The 17,207-nt window shown below is 37.4% G+C and overlaps 1 protein-coding gene across 4 annotated transcripts in view; it reads left to right on the top strand.

Annotated features, from left to right (window-relative positions):
* CSMD3 (CUB and Sushi multiple domains 3) overlaps positions 1-17,207 on the top strand; it is a 743,929-nt gene that overhangs the window by 707,707 nt on the left and 19,015 nt on the right. For all 4 annotated transcript variants that reach the window (XM_086741185.1, XM_086741184.1, XM_086741183.1 and 1 more), the window contains 4 exons: positions 1,997-2,170; positions 2,423-2,496; positions 11,597-11,708; positions 13,064-13,243. In XM_086741185.1, the coding sequence (XP_086597311.1) occupies positions 1,997-2,170; positions 2,423-2,496; positions 11,597-11,708; positions 13,064-13,243 (540 nt within the window). The remainder of the gene's footprint in view (positions 1-1,996; positions 2,171-2,422; positions 2,497-11,596; positions 11,709-13,063; positions 13,244-17,207) is intronic.

Raw genomic sequence — 17,207 nt, 5'->3', positions numbered from 1 at the left:
CATCTATGACCTAATAAATGTGTCTGCTTAATTATTAATGTAGTAATTTGAGTAAAGGACTGCTATTTTTATAAGCTTAGCAATAGATGGAAAAAAAAATATAAGCCTATGCCTGAAAATTCCTAACTACAGATACAACTTGCTGTTAATCAAATGTCTTTGAAGAATGAGACTAGCCTCACAGTCCTGTCTCTGTTAAAGGCCCTTGGAGTTCTTAGGAAAATATTTCCATCGGGAGTAGGAGCACACAGAGGTTTCAGTTTGCTGCAACTTTTGTTTGTTCTGTAGTTCCACATCCAATATGCGAGGAAAACTGCTGTGTTTTACCATGGTGCCTGGTCTCAATGGTTACCTATATAGAAGGCAAACATTCCATAGCTATTTGATGATTAGGTAAAGTTGACTGACAACTAAGTGGTGGAGTTTACTTAGTTTTATAAAAAAATAATAAACTCACAAACCCTTTATTTTTTAATGTGGGCATCTTTTTTGCTTCAGAGTGCTTGCTACTTTGTTGATTCAAAGAACTGTCCAGGAGATGATTTCAAGCCTCTGTGTTAAAAATGTGTGTTTCATATATTTTCAAATTAAGATTTCCACAGAAATTTCTAATGAAAACATAAATTATAGCCATAATTAGACAATGCAGTTCACTGTGTGGCACTGTCCCTAATTCATAGATATTTTCAGAATTTGGCCTATAATTCTGCAGACAGTCCCATTTCACTTAAAGCTATTAAATTGTATACATTTCTGGTATGTATAGGTTAAGCTCTTTTTCTTCAACAACACATATGTGCATGGATTTCCCCAACAGTCAGTGTCTGCAGTAAGAGGTAGAGGACAGGAGCATTTCATATAAGTGAATCCTTTGGAAACCTTACGGCATAGGTGACAAAGAGAGATATTAGAAATGTATTTTGAAGATGACTGTTTAAGAGATATGTAAATTTTGTTTATAGAATAGAAAAATGGAGCAGAAAATTCCACTCTCTGTACAACATGCCTTTTTAGAAATATGTCATTGCACACATCTGAGCTAGTGTTTTATATTTTGTGTGTATTACAGCATTTTCTGTTTGATATGAAGTTAGACTCTACAATATTGGTATTCATGGTGTGTCAGGAAATAATATAGCCCGATGGCACAGGGTTAACCATAGATGATTACTTTCCCTGAATCAGTTATTCAAAATCCAGCTTCTGACAATAATCAGTACGTTATACTGCAGAAGGCCAGTAAACTTGCCAGCAGTGCATTTACTCAGTTGTGCTATGCTACAGACAAAAAGAATCTTTAGGAAATAGGTATAAAGTAAAAAGATCAATTTAGGAATATGTTTTTATCAGTCAAATTTATCCTGCAAAATAACAGCCTATTACTATTTGAGTCTTAGATTGCTACTGAAATTTCTTTACTGTGATGTGTTGTTTTGTTGGGTTTTTTTTTATGTTAGCTGTACTAACTTTCAAGTGTTGTACTTCCACACATACCAAATCTTGTCTTTCAGTGAAGGATGAGAAAATATGAGTTTATGATTCCTAAAACTTGTCTGAAAAATCCTTTAATCAAAAAAAACTGTTGAGCATTGAGTAGGTGGCAGAAAGCAGGACAGGAGGGAGATTAATGTAAAGGTTTGGTACACTTTCTGATTGGTCTGTGAAGGAGGACTTGCAGATTGATGTGGTTTGGGGTAGAGGTGGATCGTGGATATTTGGGCCTTAATAAAATAAGTTGTGTAACTTTGAGTGCCAACATCAAGCTACTGACCAAGCCCATTTTGAATAACAAGCAAAACTACTGCAAACTGAAACAGACTAAAGATTGACTATCTAATCTATTTTTGAATTCCCATTAAATGTTTCTGTATTTAGCCTGTGTTCAACAAGATAAGTATATAATTTGGTGTAACTACTTGATTGAGTTCAGGTAAGTGTTATTGTTGTGTATTTTAATAAATGACATGTTCTATTTCTATAATGTTTTTTCTCTCAGCAAAGTTTTGTGGTGACCCTGGAGTACCTGCTCAAGGGAAAAGAGAAGGCAAAAGCTTCATCTATCAGTCAGAAGTCTCTTTCAGCTGCCATCCTCCTTTTATTTTGGTTGGCTCCAGCACCAGAATTTGCCAAGCAGATGGCACATGGAGTGGTTCTTCTCCTCGATGTATAGGTAAGATTACACTCATTACTGAAATTTCTTGAAATGCTTATTATTTCTTTTCCTGCCAAGTCAATCTAGGAGTTTTCAGTTATTTTGAATTATACTGGTGTTATTCTATACTCTCTAAGAATCAAGTAACTTTATTTTTGTTTATTTCATTGCCTTATTGCATGTTGTTGAACAAGTTTAACTTTGTGATACATTAATGTATTTCATTAAAGTACTGTAATTTGTTTTGTCTTTATTGTATTTTTTTTTAAGAACCTACTCGCACAGCATGTGAAAATCCAGGAGTCCCAAGGCACGGGTCACAAAATAACACATTTGGCTATCAGGTAGACTATACTGTTTTTTATTAACTTACATATGAAAATATTTTTACACTACCTCAAAGTCTAGAAACTTCTGATTGTAGGTCTAGAAACTGCTCATGCCTTGTAAGATCTGGTTGCTGGAGTGTTGCTGTGTTTCCTTATTTCCAGCTGTTGAATTACATTGACCTTGTGTTCCTGTTAGCAGTGTGCTACGTGAAACTGGTGATCAAGTTCTGCTTGTTTTCACCTTGAAGAAGTTCAGTATCTCCCCACCAGTGTATAAGTGTTTCCTACTGTTTATCAAGTAGCCTTTTTCTCCTTAAAACTGTGTATACTGTGTGCCAAAACAATGTTTTGTTTTTTTTTTCCTGAGAGAAATTCTGCTGCTACATTTAGAAATTATGTGACCACAAGTTAATCGTAGAGCCATGGAGGTTGGCAGGCACCTTTGGAAAGTTTCTAGTTTAATCCTCCTTCTGCAGGCAAGGTCAGCTAGAGCAGGTTCATCAGGGCTGTGTTTAGGTGGTTTTGAATATTTTCAGGGGTGGAGGCTACACAGCCTCTCTGGGCAGCCTGTTCCAAGCTGATCACCCTTACAGTGAAAATACTTTTTCCTATTTTTAAATGGAATTTCCTATGTTTTATTTTGTGCATATTGCCTCTTGTCCTGTTACTGAACACCATTGAAAAAAAGTCTGACTCTGTCACCCTTCCTGCCCCCAGTAAGTTTTAATACACATTGATAAGATTCTCTTTGAGCCAGTAATTTTGCAGGCTGGATAATCCCAGCTCTTTCAAGCACTCCTTGTATGTTAGATGCTCTAGTCCCTTAATCACCTTTGTAGCCCATCAGTGGAATCAGTGAAGTATGTCCCTATCTTGCACTGGCAAGCACAGCACTGGACCCAGCATCCACTTGTATCTCACTAGTGCTAAGCAGAGGAAGAATCATCTCCCTCAACCAGCTGATAGTGCTCCACCTGATGCAGCCCAGGAAGGTGTTGACTGCTTTTTCTACAAGGATATGTTGTGGCAAATGATGTTTGCACATGCTTCTGTTGGAAACAGAATTGTGAAATTGAAAATAATTTCTGAATTTCATTAGTGAGACTTTTCATGGATGAATGGTGTACGGATGCAAAAATGTGCCCTTTAATTTGCTGGGAATCTCATAAGGTAGCTACAAACAAACTAAGAAAAAGTCTAAACTATCCCACTACATTTGTGTTTGAGTGTCAGGGCTGCAAGCTCCGGACACGTGAAGAAGACTAGGCAGAGGAGTAAACTAGCAGCTCCCTGGTTGTATGTGGTACCTGTCCAGTAGCAGGAGTTAAATAAAAACTGCAAATTACCAGAAATGCAAGAAAGGACTGATTGAAATTTGAACAGATTTACAACATGAAATTAGTTTTTAAAAGCAAAGATTATAGCTAAAGACTTTTCAAAGTTTCATGGCCAAAAATGCATTTGGTTTGTCATTTTAGTGGCCTTCATGCACTTCTTCTTCTGCTTAATTATTGTTTTAGCAATCTCTGGGTTTTCAGACTGTGCTAGATCACAATCATATGCAAGTGTTAATATAATTATATCAGTTTTCTCCAGGGAATGGAGTGCTGTTTCATGCCAAGACAGAATATGCAGGGGCAGTCCTTGCACTAACTTCAGTTTGGTATAATGCAATATTATGCTAAAGGGCAACTCTTTGTTCAGCTATGTAAGAAACACATCATTGCAACAACCGTTTTCCACAATTTTGTCAGTTTCTCTGGTATATTAATGAGCTTTCTATCACTGAAGAAGCTAACGCAGACTTTTTCATTTTTGGTGTAGTTATTGTAGTTGTGAATGAAAGCATCACTCATAGGTAGCATGAAATTATCAAAATACCAGGAAAAATGTCAACTGATAAATAATTTATAAAAGAAGTGTGGGTACTGGCAGAATTTACAACCTTGATCCCACAGTCATAAGGTTAGTGCCTATCAAATTTAAACTATTTGAACTATAGTCTTCTTACCTAGCCAGCAACTTATCCTCACACTCATGTAGCTAATTTGGTTTTATATAGTAACTAATTGTCTGCATGCAACTTCTAGTTACTCTAAATATGATTGCTTAGTTAATACAGAACAGGGTAGGAGTATCATTCATATGGATGAAGCTGAGTTTAGCTCTTTATTGCGTGGAAAAGACAGTGAAAATGATCGGTTCTAGACAAGTTATTATATGTAGATCCTAGAAGGAAATATTACATTACCATATATTCAGTAATGTTATGACTCATTTAAACCACAAACATATTGTAAATGAATTTATATTATGCTATAATTAACTTCCTGTATGAATGAGATAATTATGACTTCTGTTTCCAACCATAGCAGAAAGTTAAAGAATAATTCTAGACTATACCAAAATAATGAAGATGAAATGGCTTTGATTTCCTTTTATCTGGTAGACTTTTCTCTACCATTTTAAACAAAAGCTTGTGCAAAAATAGGCAAAATGTTTTGCAGTTGGCAAATGCATAACAAGGAGTTGTTGCTGTTGAATATATAAGATGATTTTCTGACTCTAATCTAGTGTGGAGTTTTTTTCTCCTTTGGGGGTTTGTTATGGTTTTTTGTTTGGTGGGGTTTTTTTTGTGTGGTTTGGTTTGGTTTGGTTTTATAACTCTCTTAAATACTTCACATTTACACTAATATTAATAGGGTCACCTAAGTGATTTAATTGTTAAGTTTTAAATTTACATCTCTGTCTCATTAAAAAAAAAAAAAAAATCAAGCTATAGCCAGACAGCAGAATTCAAGTCTTCACATGTGGAGTTCTATTTTAAGTGCTTTTTGACAAATGACAATAACTTCTCTTTTACCTGACTGTATCACTGACAGTCACTTTCCTTTCGACAATACTAATGTCAAGTCATGACCTTCCAAAGCACTAGTTTTTTGTTCTTGTTGTTTCTCCCAGTCTTGATTATCTGTTTTCCTGTCTCACTGATTGCATTGAAAGTTCAGGCGTATACAACATAATTCCAGGCTTGACTGAAAGGTGTATTGAAACCTGAGCTTCTGGAACCTACACTAACAAAAGCACAAATATCACCACCTCACATTTGAATGGTGTTTCAACTGTTAAATATGAGCTTTGTAACAAAGAGGTAACAGAATTTTGCATGGATTTTATTGTTCAGTATTGGATTCAGCAGACAGAAGCAGGTCAGGTTCTTGTGTGTTCAAATAATATAAAAACGTCAGTTTAGTGCTACTTGAATATCAGACACGGCATGTAAATAAGTAGCATCACCTGCTTTAATTGTTTTTAATATGTACTTCTAGGATGTTTACCTTTCAACTGAGTATTTTTGATTTGACAGATCTACCATAACAGTGCATTACAATGAAGACAAAGTGTCTCTAGAACTTAGTGAATACTGACTTCATCTGTAATCTGGAAAATAAATTGCTCCTTGGAAAGAAACTGCAGTTTTGCAAGATTTCTTCACATGTATTGCTAGTAACACAGAAAATTGCTTATAGCACTTTCACCATAAGCTGTTGCAACACAAGATACTACTGAGTTGAAGAAACAGTTTAGAACTACTTAGACCAATCAGTCATATATGTAAGATTTATTACTTCTCATACTTTTCCAATATCTGTTTTTGTAGAAATTCAGCCATTTTCCCTTACATTAAAGTCTGAAGGCAGCCAAAGGACAGTCTGAATTTAGAAAGGAAAATAGCCACATTACAGTAGTGGTAGCCCTGTTTAAGCTCTTGGGTTCTATTTTACAAAATGCCATATGAAACCTGATCTGCAGATGTGGAGCAACCTTGCAAATAATCTCCTTCTGTGAATGTAATGCTTATAAAAACTTGAGTGTTGATTGAATTGTAGGATGAAATTCCAAGGGAAGTGCTTTACTACCACAGTATAGCTTTCTCTGTTAGCACAGTTGGTGTCATCACTGCATCAGTGAAAATGTAATTTAAGACTTATCAGGCATCATGTAATTTTCCTGGTTCCTTCTGCTTCTCAGGATCATGAGGTCTGTGGCTTCAGCCTGGTGTCAGTGGGAGATCTTAGTGTTAGAATTTGGAGTGCTTCACTGGCAGGAATGTGATGTTGACTTTTTTTTCCTTTGGTTTTTTTTTTTTTTTTTTTGGTCTTTATCATTCTTAATTAACCTGTGAATATTTAGAATGTTTCTAACACACTTTTACACCACTCACACTGTACCTCCACATTATATTTCAATCTACTCAATACTGTGCATTTCACCTTTGTTAGATGCTTGTTCTCTTTTACCCCTGAAATCTGATTCTGTCCAGGTCTGTATTCCTTTAAGTGACCATGAGTGAGTTCACAGCAATGGGATCTCCAGTGCTGAGCCTGTGTCACATCTTTTATGATACCCACACCTGTAGTCTTCTTCACAGTATCCTGTGTCTCCATTTCTCAAGGCCTTTGCTATAATTCCAGTGTCAGGTCTGTATTTCCCTATATCATATCACGTTAGTGGTAAATAGCTCCTTCTACACATAATAGCTTCCTATTGCTACTGTGATATAAAGCTGTGATTGCACCATCCAAAGGTAAAGGAAAGCATAAAAATTAATTGTAATCATCTGATCACAAGAAAAATTGGTGTTACAGCTAAAGCAAGTTAAAAAAAAATAATCCAGGCAGCTCAAGACACCTTCAGACAAGGAAGCCTGGCAATCCTATATTGATACCGGAGGTTGCCCCAATCCATGTACAAGACCTTACACTTGGCCTTGTTGAACTTCATGAGGTTTGCAAGGGCCCACCTCTCAATCTTTTGAAGGTCCCTCTGGATGGCTTATCTTCCCTCCAGTGTGTTGATCTGTTCCATGATGTCACCGAGCACAGAGGTGAGACTGACTGTCCTATAATTCCCCGGGTCTCCCTTTTTTCCTTTTTCAAAAGTGGGGGTTATGTTTCCCCTTTTCCAGTGAGTGGGAACTTCACTGAACTGCCATGACTTGGAGTCATTTTAAAGCAGAGGAAGGTAGATTCAGATCAGATATCAGGAATAAATATTTTACGATGAGGGTGGTGAAGCACTGGCACAGATTGCCCAGAGAGGTGGCGGATGCCCCATCCCTAGAAACATTCAAGGCCAGGTTGGATGAGGCTTTGAGCAACCTGATCTAGTTGAAGATGTCCCTGCTTCTTGCAGGATTGGAATAGATGACCTTTCAAGGTCCTTTCCAGCCCAAACTTTTCCATGATTCTATGATATCTATGATGCTAAAAGTTAGTGAAAAGAATTAAGTGACGTTCCCTTAGCCTCTCAATCCTTTGGCATGAATTGCTGGGGATGGAGAAATTTATTAGAGTACCTTCATGTTCTTTGGTAAACTGAAATTTAAGAAAAAATTGAATGTAGAGTAACTCATGAAAGTTAGAAATATCTTCCATTCTTGTAAGGAATATAAGAAATAATAAAATATTTTAAAATATTTATTGTACATTATTGTAATCTTATTTTGGCGAAAAAAAATATCTAGAGTACTGTCCTGTTCTTTATAAATGGATGCAGGTTTATGTTTATACATTTTCTTCTCAGATTCCTATTTCTTCTGTTAGGGAATAGGAAATATATAGTATTTGGTTTTTAGCAAAAGGAAAAGTTATTGATATTGATTTTGGGAATATCCAAACCATAACTGACATTATGGAAAGAGCAGCTGTGGAACAGAGATGATCAAGCAGTAGACAATTTTTTTGTTTTTCTTCAGAGCTTGATTCCAATACTTTGCACATAGAGCAGTTCTTCCCTAAAATCAGATATTTCAGCTGTTTCTTCAGCTCTTCCTACTACTGCTTCTGTTCAAGCTGTATAAGAAAAAAATCGAACAAATCAGAACATCTCAAGACTGGGAATAGCGTAAGAGCATAGAAGGCTGTATTGTAGCGCCACCTGGTGCCTCTGGCACAAGAATAGTGCAAAATAGACTTCTCAAAAAGTAATTTTTTTTTTTTTAATAATTATATATTGCTTGTAAGCTTTTTTTTTTTCCTTAGGAGCAAGGAGTTTCTTTTTTTGTTTGTTTATACCTCGTCTTCAATAGCATAGCAGCACTTCTAAAAACATCTTCATCACTTGAGCAACTTTTATTTTTTATGATACTTTTGGGGCTTTTTGTATAAACGTTGTGTTTCTCTAACAAGGAGACATCCTTTTTTTTTTAAGAAAAAATAAGGAAAACATTTTCAGTAGTAGTTACTGTTTTTGATAGAAAAGTTGATATTGGAACAACCTGTTGCAACATCAACAATGGTCTGTTTTGAGGTTCTCTTGTTTGCTGTGGGATTTTTTTTGATTGAAGATTTGTTTATTTTTTTTTTTAAATGGTGCAAGGCTAACAACTCAACCTTTCCACTTACTTGGCACTTGAGCCATTTGCTAATCTGCTGATATATTTCTACTACTAAAGAATTACTTTGATGTTCAGGCAACCAAGCTTCAGTGAAGCCATAAGGTAGGCAGAGCTGCAGTGAAGATGAGCAAACAGTGGAACAAATTTCTATGCATTTCCTGGTTCTGCTCTTCAGGTGAACAGTTTTCCTTCAATATGTCTGTCCAGTATAAGACCCAGTTCATAAAGAACTAATCCAAATATATTAATAAGCAGCTAAAGAAGAGAGGGAAGTTACAGAAAATTGAAAAAAAACCACACCTCCTTCCTTTTTTCACTGTTATCCATTGAGTCTTGTAGCTCTAAAGGATTTAAGGATATTATTTTCCAGCCCTTTCAACTCACAAAGTATTAACTTTCTGTTCAGGGCATTCTTGATTAGTAGAATTACAATATACTGAATTTTACTGAATATACTGAATTCATTTTTTCAATCTATTGACTTTTTATTCCTCTAAAGAAATTCTATACAATGACAAATTTATTTTAAGTAAAATAGTACTAAAACATAGATTAATATTTCAGGATTGCAGTTATCAAAGTAATTTTATATTGCTCATATTTGAGTGGTGTTGAGCTAATATACGATAGATAACCCCATTGTGAGAACTGTCAAACTCTGAAAAGAAGATACTTTTTTTTAAAAAAAAAAAGAGAACATAGCACAGAAAGTTTTAATTAAAAATAAGTGAGGTACTGTAACTAAGCAGTTAAAGCCACACAGTAACTACTTCTGCAGTTGCTATTGACTACTAGAGTCTGACTCTCTAACTTAGTTACAGTTTAGAATTAGATATCTGAGTACAAGTAGCCAATCAGCCTCTTTACCTCATTGACTTCCATGATGACCAGCTACTCTATATCACAAAGCAGTCATATTTTTTCTTAAATATTTTATATTCGGGAAGATCATAGAATTAATTTTGAAATAATAAAGTGGAAAGAAAATTAAATTTCTAATCAGATGTATATTAAGAAACTATATTTAACTATTAAGCTGAGGTTTTGTTTTTGTTGGATTTTTTTTTTTTTTTTGGTGTGAGCAAGAGTGAAAAGGTCCTGGTTTTAAAGTGAAAAAGTGTCAAAATATTGTCTTCCTCTGAATCTAAAGATTATAATAGGACAGATGTTCCTTCCATAGCTGTGAATGGAGACTGCTTCTATAGAGACAGATTACTGAAATGAACAAATCTTTCAACTGGTACTTGTTGTAAAGTAATATATTGCTTGTGGTTGTTTTAACTAAGCTTTCTACTGCACAAAAAAAAAAAAAGCAGCTTATAAAACTTCTAGTGTTTTCCCACTTTGTGCTTAATTATGAAAGTGATTTAGTGTATTTTCCTCAAAATCTTTTAAAAATAATTACATAGTCCAGTGAGCACAATAAAGAGGGGGGGAAAAAAAAAAGGAGATTAATTTTAAATCACATACTGTGTTGATAAGCTGCTATCTGTACATGGGTTATTACTAAATTTCATTCTGATAAGAAGCTTGAGTTGAAATGGAATAGTACTATAAAGTTTCAAAGGATTACTTGTAGTAGTGAAATACTGTTTCCTAGGCCTAAACTATTGTGAAAGAGTCCATATTTTACCTTTGGGCATCAATTTGAATCAAGTGTTAAACATTTAAACAAAATAATGAAAAAATCCCCTGAATCACAACTGTAAATGTGCTGTGACACACAGTTCAAAGTTTTCAACTTCTTGTTTAAACATTAATTGATAGATACATTAATATAGGTCACTGCAAAACAGTAGATATGATCTATGCATCTTAATATTTGAATTAACCACTTACAGCATGTAATAAACTACTCTCTGAATTATATACTTGAAATCTAATTTCTTTGCTTTTGATAGAAACTGAGAATTGTTTGCCTTTTCATCAATATCACCATGATTGGAAGTGCTGAACAAGTGATTCCATGTCATGTTTGTGCAGAAACTGTTATTGACTGAAGAATTCTATTTTCCTTTTTATGTAACACATACTCATAATAAGAATAACAATTAAAAAGTAATCTCATAAGAATTGCTATTATAAATTGTAATGTACTTCTGGTTTCTATTATCTGTGTGCTATAAAGAATTATTATTTTCACCTCTTGTCAAAAAACAAATTTAAAAAATGATAGGAACATTATAGTTTCTGAAGCATGAGTCAGTTTTGTTGACCACACCTTGTGTGTTCTAATGAAATATTTCCCATTATAATTTGTGAATTCATCCAGCATTCCACACAGTGGACCAAATTCCGCAAAGATCTAGTATAATCTATTACCCATTTCAGCTCTGTGACTTTTCTGGTTTGCTGCAAAATTGTCTCACTGGCTTCTCTTTGATCCAGAGCTAGGAAGCATCAGTAAGCTCAGTTTCCAAACTCACAGTGCCTCAACTGTTCTGAGCCCAAAGCAACACACTAGAGATACTACAGAAGATGAGGTTTCGATTCGCTTCCATGGAGGACTTCAGTTTGAGGGAGAAAGTAATTTTAATGAGAATGAAGCAAATTTTTATTTCATATCAAAATACTCTGTGAAATTAATTTACTTTCTATGGAAAGAGCATCACAATTTATTGTGCCTGTTTACTATGAAGGAGTTTACTATCAAATTTGGAAAAAAAATATATATTTTCTCATAACAATATTACCGTATTTTTTATTTTTCAATAGGTGGGAAATATTGTTCAGTTTCAGTGTAAAAAAGGACACCTTCTCCATGGCTCAACAACACGAACTTGCCTTCCTGATCTTACATGGAGCGGAATCCAGCCAGAATGTATACGTAAGTATATGATCAATTTTTTGATCTATCAATATTTTATCTAGGCTATTTAGTTACAGTAACATTATTTTAAAGTTAATTTATATAATTTTATTAACATAAAGTTAATACAAATTTGCATTACTAGCTTACAGCAATTAGAAATGTGATTTCCTGAGTGAATTTTTCTACAATAGCCTATAGAATTAAAAACAAAACAAAACAAAACAAAACAACCCAAAGCACAACACAAAATGATGACAATAAAAGACAGCTCTTCATCTGGAGAGATGGTGAAAAGAGTAAGTTTCTATCTAAGAGGGTGAAACTCTTCCAATGAAGAGAGTGAAGGAGTTGGGAGGAGGTACTGAGAACAGGACATGTAGGAAAGCCCTGCACAACCCCAACTTGTACTGCAGTAGACATTTACAATCAGTTCTAGTAAAGAGTTTGAGCTGTTTCAAAACTAAGGAGTCAGGGTATTTTAAGAAGGGGGAAAGAGGGATTTGCAATTGGAAATTTTTTATTCCAGAATGGAGAGAATTTTCTTACTTAGCTGCAGGAAGTAGCATTTCATTTCTTAGATCTTTTACACTTTGGTATAGTGATAATTTACTGAAGGTATAGCATCATGGTTAACCTTTCTAATTTTTCAGCTAAAAAAAAAAACCTGTATTTCACCTGTATTTTTCTAGAAAGTCTCACCTTATAAGCTCTGATATTATAGAATTACTTCAGTATACGGAGAGCATATTCACAGAAGAAAACAGCATTAGTGTTTCAGTTGGTTCTAGCATTCTCCCTAAGCAAACAGCAAATCAGTAGCTCAGTGTACTGAAAGGTGAGGTCTGCTCTTGGAGGTATGCTGGTTTTGAGATAACACAAGACTCTCAGATTCTGGTGGTTGTTAAAGATACAAGACACATTGCATGAGATTCATTTTTCAACTTCATATGTAAAACTTGCTTCACATACAATTTCTCCTTGACCTTTCATAGTGTTTTCCAAACGACCCATTTATTTACTATTATTCAATGCTACACAGTTATCATGTCATGTAAGTCACAAGCCATGATTGCTTTTAACTCTGGTAAGCTGTGTGCTGTTTGTGTTCACACAGGCAGACAATGAATTTTGGTTGTGCAAGTGCATTTAAGTTGCTTCTTGGTCCCTTGAAATTGAAAGGTCCATACTTACAGGCTCAGCACAGTAATTAATAGACTATGTAGAAATTTAAACTGAATTACAAATATTTTAACGTGTTATGTTCATTGACCTTTTTTTCTTCATTAGTTACCTGCCAGAATTTATATAATTATTGTTTCAGAAATATTTTCACCATTTTGAATGAAGGATATTTTATCTTTTCTTTGTAGCTCACAGCTGTAAACAACCAGAAACACCAACTCATGCTAATGTTGCAGGAATGGATCTTCCCTCACTTGGTTATACATTGATTTATACTTGTCAGCCAGGCTTCTTCCTGGCAGGAGGATCAGAGCACAGAGCCTGTAGATCTGATGGCACATGGACTGGGAAAGTTCCAGTCTGTGAAGGTAATCTCTTCTGTTTCCCACTGCATCTCTCATCTATAATTTTTCAGTGATTTTCTTTTCTTGCGGTCTGATAAGACAGAATGGTAAGGAGGACTAGGAGGGAGAACATCTTAGAGAATAACTCTAATCCTTTGTTAGTTGTGTTTAATGGGACATATGCCTTCATGTACTTGTCTTTCATTTGCATGCTCAGAGATGTCAATTTCAGATATAATTCTGGAGGTCAAATACTTGAGTAATACTTGAATTTAGACTTCTGACTGAGTCAGGTGTGGACTACATTCTCATAATCTCAGTGGAGTAATAATCTCAATGTTTTTGCACATACCTAGTGAATTTAGATCAGGATAATTTTATTTACGGAGATTGTGAGAGCTGCAAGACAGCTATGACAGTTGCAATACTACTATTATATAATTGCAATCACAGAAAAATGGTGAGATGTCTTGCACAACTGCAGTGCTGCAATGGATGGCGATAAACTCTTCAGAAGGGATAGGCAAGGAAGGAGTGGTGGTGGGGTAGCCCTTTATGTCAGGGAGTGTTTTGACTGTCCAGAGCTTGATGATATTATTATAAGGTTGAATGTTTATGGGAAAGAATCAGGGGGAAGGCTAAAAAGGCACATCCCACTGTTCACATCGCTGACAAAGATGTTAAACAGGGCTGGGCCCAACACAGACCCCTGAGCTATGTGGTGCCATCGACACACGGGAGGGGAGGGATGCCATCCAGAGCGACCTTGACAGGCTGGAGAGGTGGGCCTGTGCAAACCTCATGAAGTTCAATCAGGCCAAGTACAAGGTCCTGCATGTGGATTGTGGCAATCCCAGGCACAAATACAGGCTGGGCGGAGAATGGATCAAGAACAGCGCTGTGGAGAAGGACTTGGGAGTGCTGGTGGATGAGAAGCTCAGCATGAGCAGGCAATGCGCCCTGCGGCCCAGAAGACCAACCGCATCCTGGGCTGCATCAAGAGAAGAGTGGCCAGCAGGTCGAGGGAGGTGATTCTGCCCCTCTACTCTGCTCTGGTGAGACCCCACCTGGAGTACTGCATCCAACTTTGGAGCCCCCAGCATAAGAAGGACATGGACCTGGTCCATAGTAATGATTTCAAATAGAAGGAGATAGATTTACATTAGATATTAGGAAGAATTTTTTTACAATGAGGGTGGTAGAACACTGGAACAGGTTGCCCAGAGAGGTGGTGGATGCCCCATCCCTGGAAACGTTCAAGGCCAGATTGGATGAGGCTCTGAGCAACCTGATTTAGTGGAAGATGTCTCTGCTTCTTGCAGAGGGGTTGGACTAGGTGACCTTTGAAGGTCCCTTCCAACCCTAGCCATTCTCTGATTCTATGATTCTATGCTAGGGTAACAGCAGGACTCTGTGGTCTTAAAGGTCTTTTCCAACATAAACTATTCCATCATTCTGTGGTTCTGTTCTAATATTGGAGAAGGATGCCTGAAGTCCAAGTAGATGTCTGAATCACTGCATGGAAGTAATCCATAGGGTTTAATATTATGTTATATTTGTATGTAAGCAACAGTATACTACTTGCAGACAAAATGTATCTACTCTGTATCTATTTTCCAACATTTTATTTTGTTTCAAATTTTTACTACATATTTTTCATGGCAGGGCATGAAAAACCTCATGGCAAAATCATGATGAGGATGGTGTTTTTTGTGTGAGATAAGAAACATCCTCAAGTATAGCAACAGTTTAGGATTCTATTTCTTGAATAATTAAAGCATCTTTCTGATTACTGATACCTAATGTTTCAGATGTGATTTTCCCCAGGGCTCTTACAGAGTCATTCAAAGGCTATATAGCCAAACGCTGCTACTTGGAATGGAAATAGGAAATGAATATTTTGTATTATTAAAAAAACAGGTGTCCTGGCATTAGATGCCAGGCAGGTGGTGGAGGAAAACAGAGCAGAGCTTTGGGAAAGTGTTACAAAAACAATCTGCCAGGAAGCTTATGACTTGTTCAATACTCAAAAAGTGTTATGGCAGACCAAATGTGATTAATGAGTTGTATTTTGGTCCAAGAATTTTCTGCTGATGATATTGAAACAAGTAGTATTATCTGTTCTATCTGATATTAAGGGACAGTTGAGAATTTTTTTAGAAAGTATTAAGTGGCAACTACGAGTGTATCTAACTTGTCACACACCAAGCACCAAGTGTCCAGAAGCTGGGGAAGGATCACAGGTAAGTACAAGAGAACCTAAAATGCAGCCCAGAGGAATTCCTATTGCTCCAGCCAGCAAGTCAACTTCATTGGGAGCCGAGCTTAAGTGCCTCTCTGCCAACGCACGTAGCATGGTCAACAAACAGGAAGAGTTAGACAGTGTGCACACTTGCAGGGCTACGATCTTGTTTGCATCATGGGGACATGGTGGGATGACATCTGTGACTGGAGCAATGGGATGGAGTGATATAGGCTCTTTAGGAAGGACAGACAGGGGAGACAAGGAGAGGGTGTCGCTCTCTGTCAGCAACCAGCTGGAGTGCATGGAGCTCTGCCTGGGGATGGAGGAGGAGCTGACAGAGGGTTAGGATTAGAGGGAGGGCAGGGATGGGGGACATTACAGTGGAGGTTTGCTATAGGCCACCTGACCAGGAGGACAGAGCAGACAAGGCCCTGTGCAGGCAGATAGGAGCAGCCTCGTGATCACAAGCCCTGGTCATCATGGGGGACTTCAACCACTCCAGTATCTGTTGGAGGGACAACAAGGCAGGGCCCAGGCAATCCAGGAGGTTCCTGGAATGCCTGGATGATGACTTCCTCCTGCAACTGATAGAGGAGCCAATGAGGAGGGGTGCCATGCTGGACCTTGTTCTCACCAACAGGGAGGAGCTGGTGTGGGACGTGGTACTCTAGGGTAGCCTTGGCTGCAGTGACCATGAGATGGTGGAGTTCAAGATCCCTAGGGCAGTGAGGAGGGAGTGCAGCAAGCTCTCTGCCCTGGTCTTCAGGAGGGCAGATTTTGGCCTTTTCAGGGATCTGATGGGTGAAGTGCCATGGGAGGCAGCCCTGGGGGGAAGGGGGCCCAGGAAAGTTGGTTGATATTCAGGGATCACCTCCCCCAAGCTCTTTCAAAAAGAACAAGTCAGGTAAAAATGCCAGGTTGCCTGCATGGATGAACAAAGAGCTCCTGGACCAAATGAAAAAAAATAAGGAAGCCTACAAAGGGTGGAAGCAAGAACGGTAACCTGGGAAAATTACAGAGAGATCGTAGTCATACGAGTGGCCAGGGATCAGGTGAGGCAGGCTAAAGCCCTGACAGAACTGAATCTGGCCAGGGATATAAAAAGCAACAAGAAAAGCTTTTACAGGTATGTCGGGGACAAAAGGAGGTACAGGGAGAATGTCAGCCTTCTCTGGAAGGAAACAAGTGACTTGGTTACCCAAGACATGGAGAAGGCTGAGGTGCTTAATGAATTTTTTGCCTCGGACTTCACCGATAAGGACTCTAGTCACACCACCCAAGTTGCAGAAGGCACAAGCAGGGTCTGGGAGAATGAAGCCCACTGTACTGGAAGAACAGGTTCAGGAACATCTAAGGAACCTGAAGGTGCACAAGTCCACAGGACCTGATGAGATGCATCTGCAGGTCCTGAGGGAACTGGAAGATGAAGTTGCCAAGCCACTGGCCATCGCATTTGAGAAGTCGTGGCAGTCTGCTGAAGTTCTCTATGACTGGAAGAGGGGTAACATAACCCTCATTTTTAAAAAGCGGAACAAGGAAGACCCAGGAACTACAGGCTGGTCAGCCTCACCTCTGTGCCTGGCAAAGTCATGGAGCAGATTCTCCTGGAAACCATGCTAAGCCACATGGAACACAAGGAGGTGATAGGTGACAGCCAACACAACTTCACTAAGGGTCTTGCTTCTTGTTTTTTAGCAGTGGACAAAGCTAAAAATGAGCAAAATATTGCAACATATTAACTCT

The sequence above is a fragment of the Chlamydotis macqueenii genome, chromosome 2 (assembly GCF_036417535.1).
Source record: "Chlamydotis macqueenii isolate bChlMac1 chromosome 2, bChlMac1.mat, whole genome shotgun sequence".
Taxonomy (NCBI): domain Eukaryota; kingdom Metazoa; phylum Chordata; class Aves; order Otidiformes; family Otididae; genus Chlamydotis; species Chlamydotis macqueenii.
Note: the sequence above shows the minus strand (reverse complement) of the source record. Positions and strands in the feature narration are given on the sequence as shown.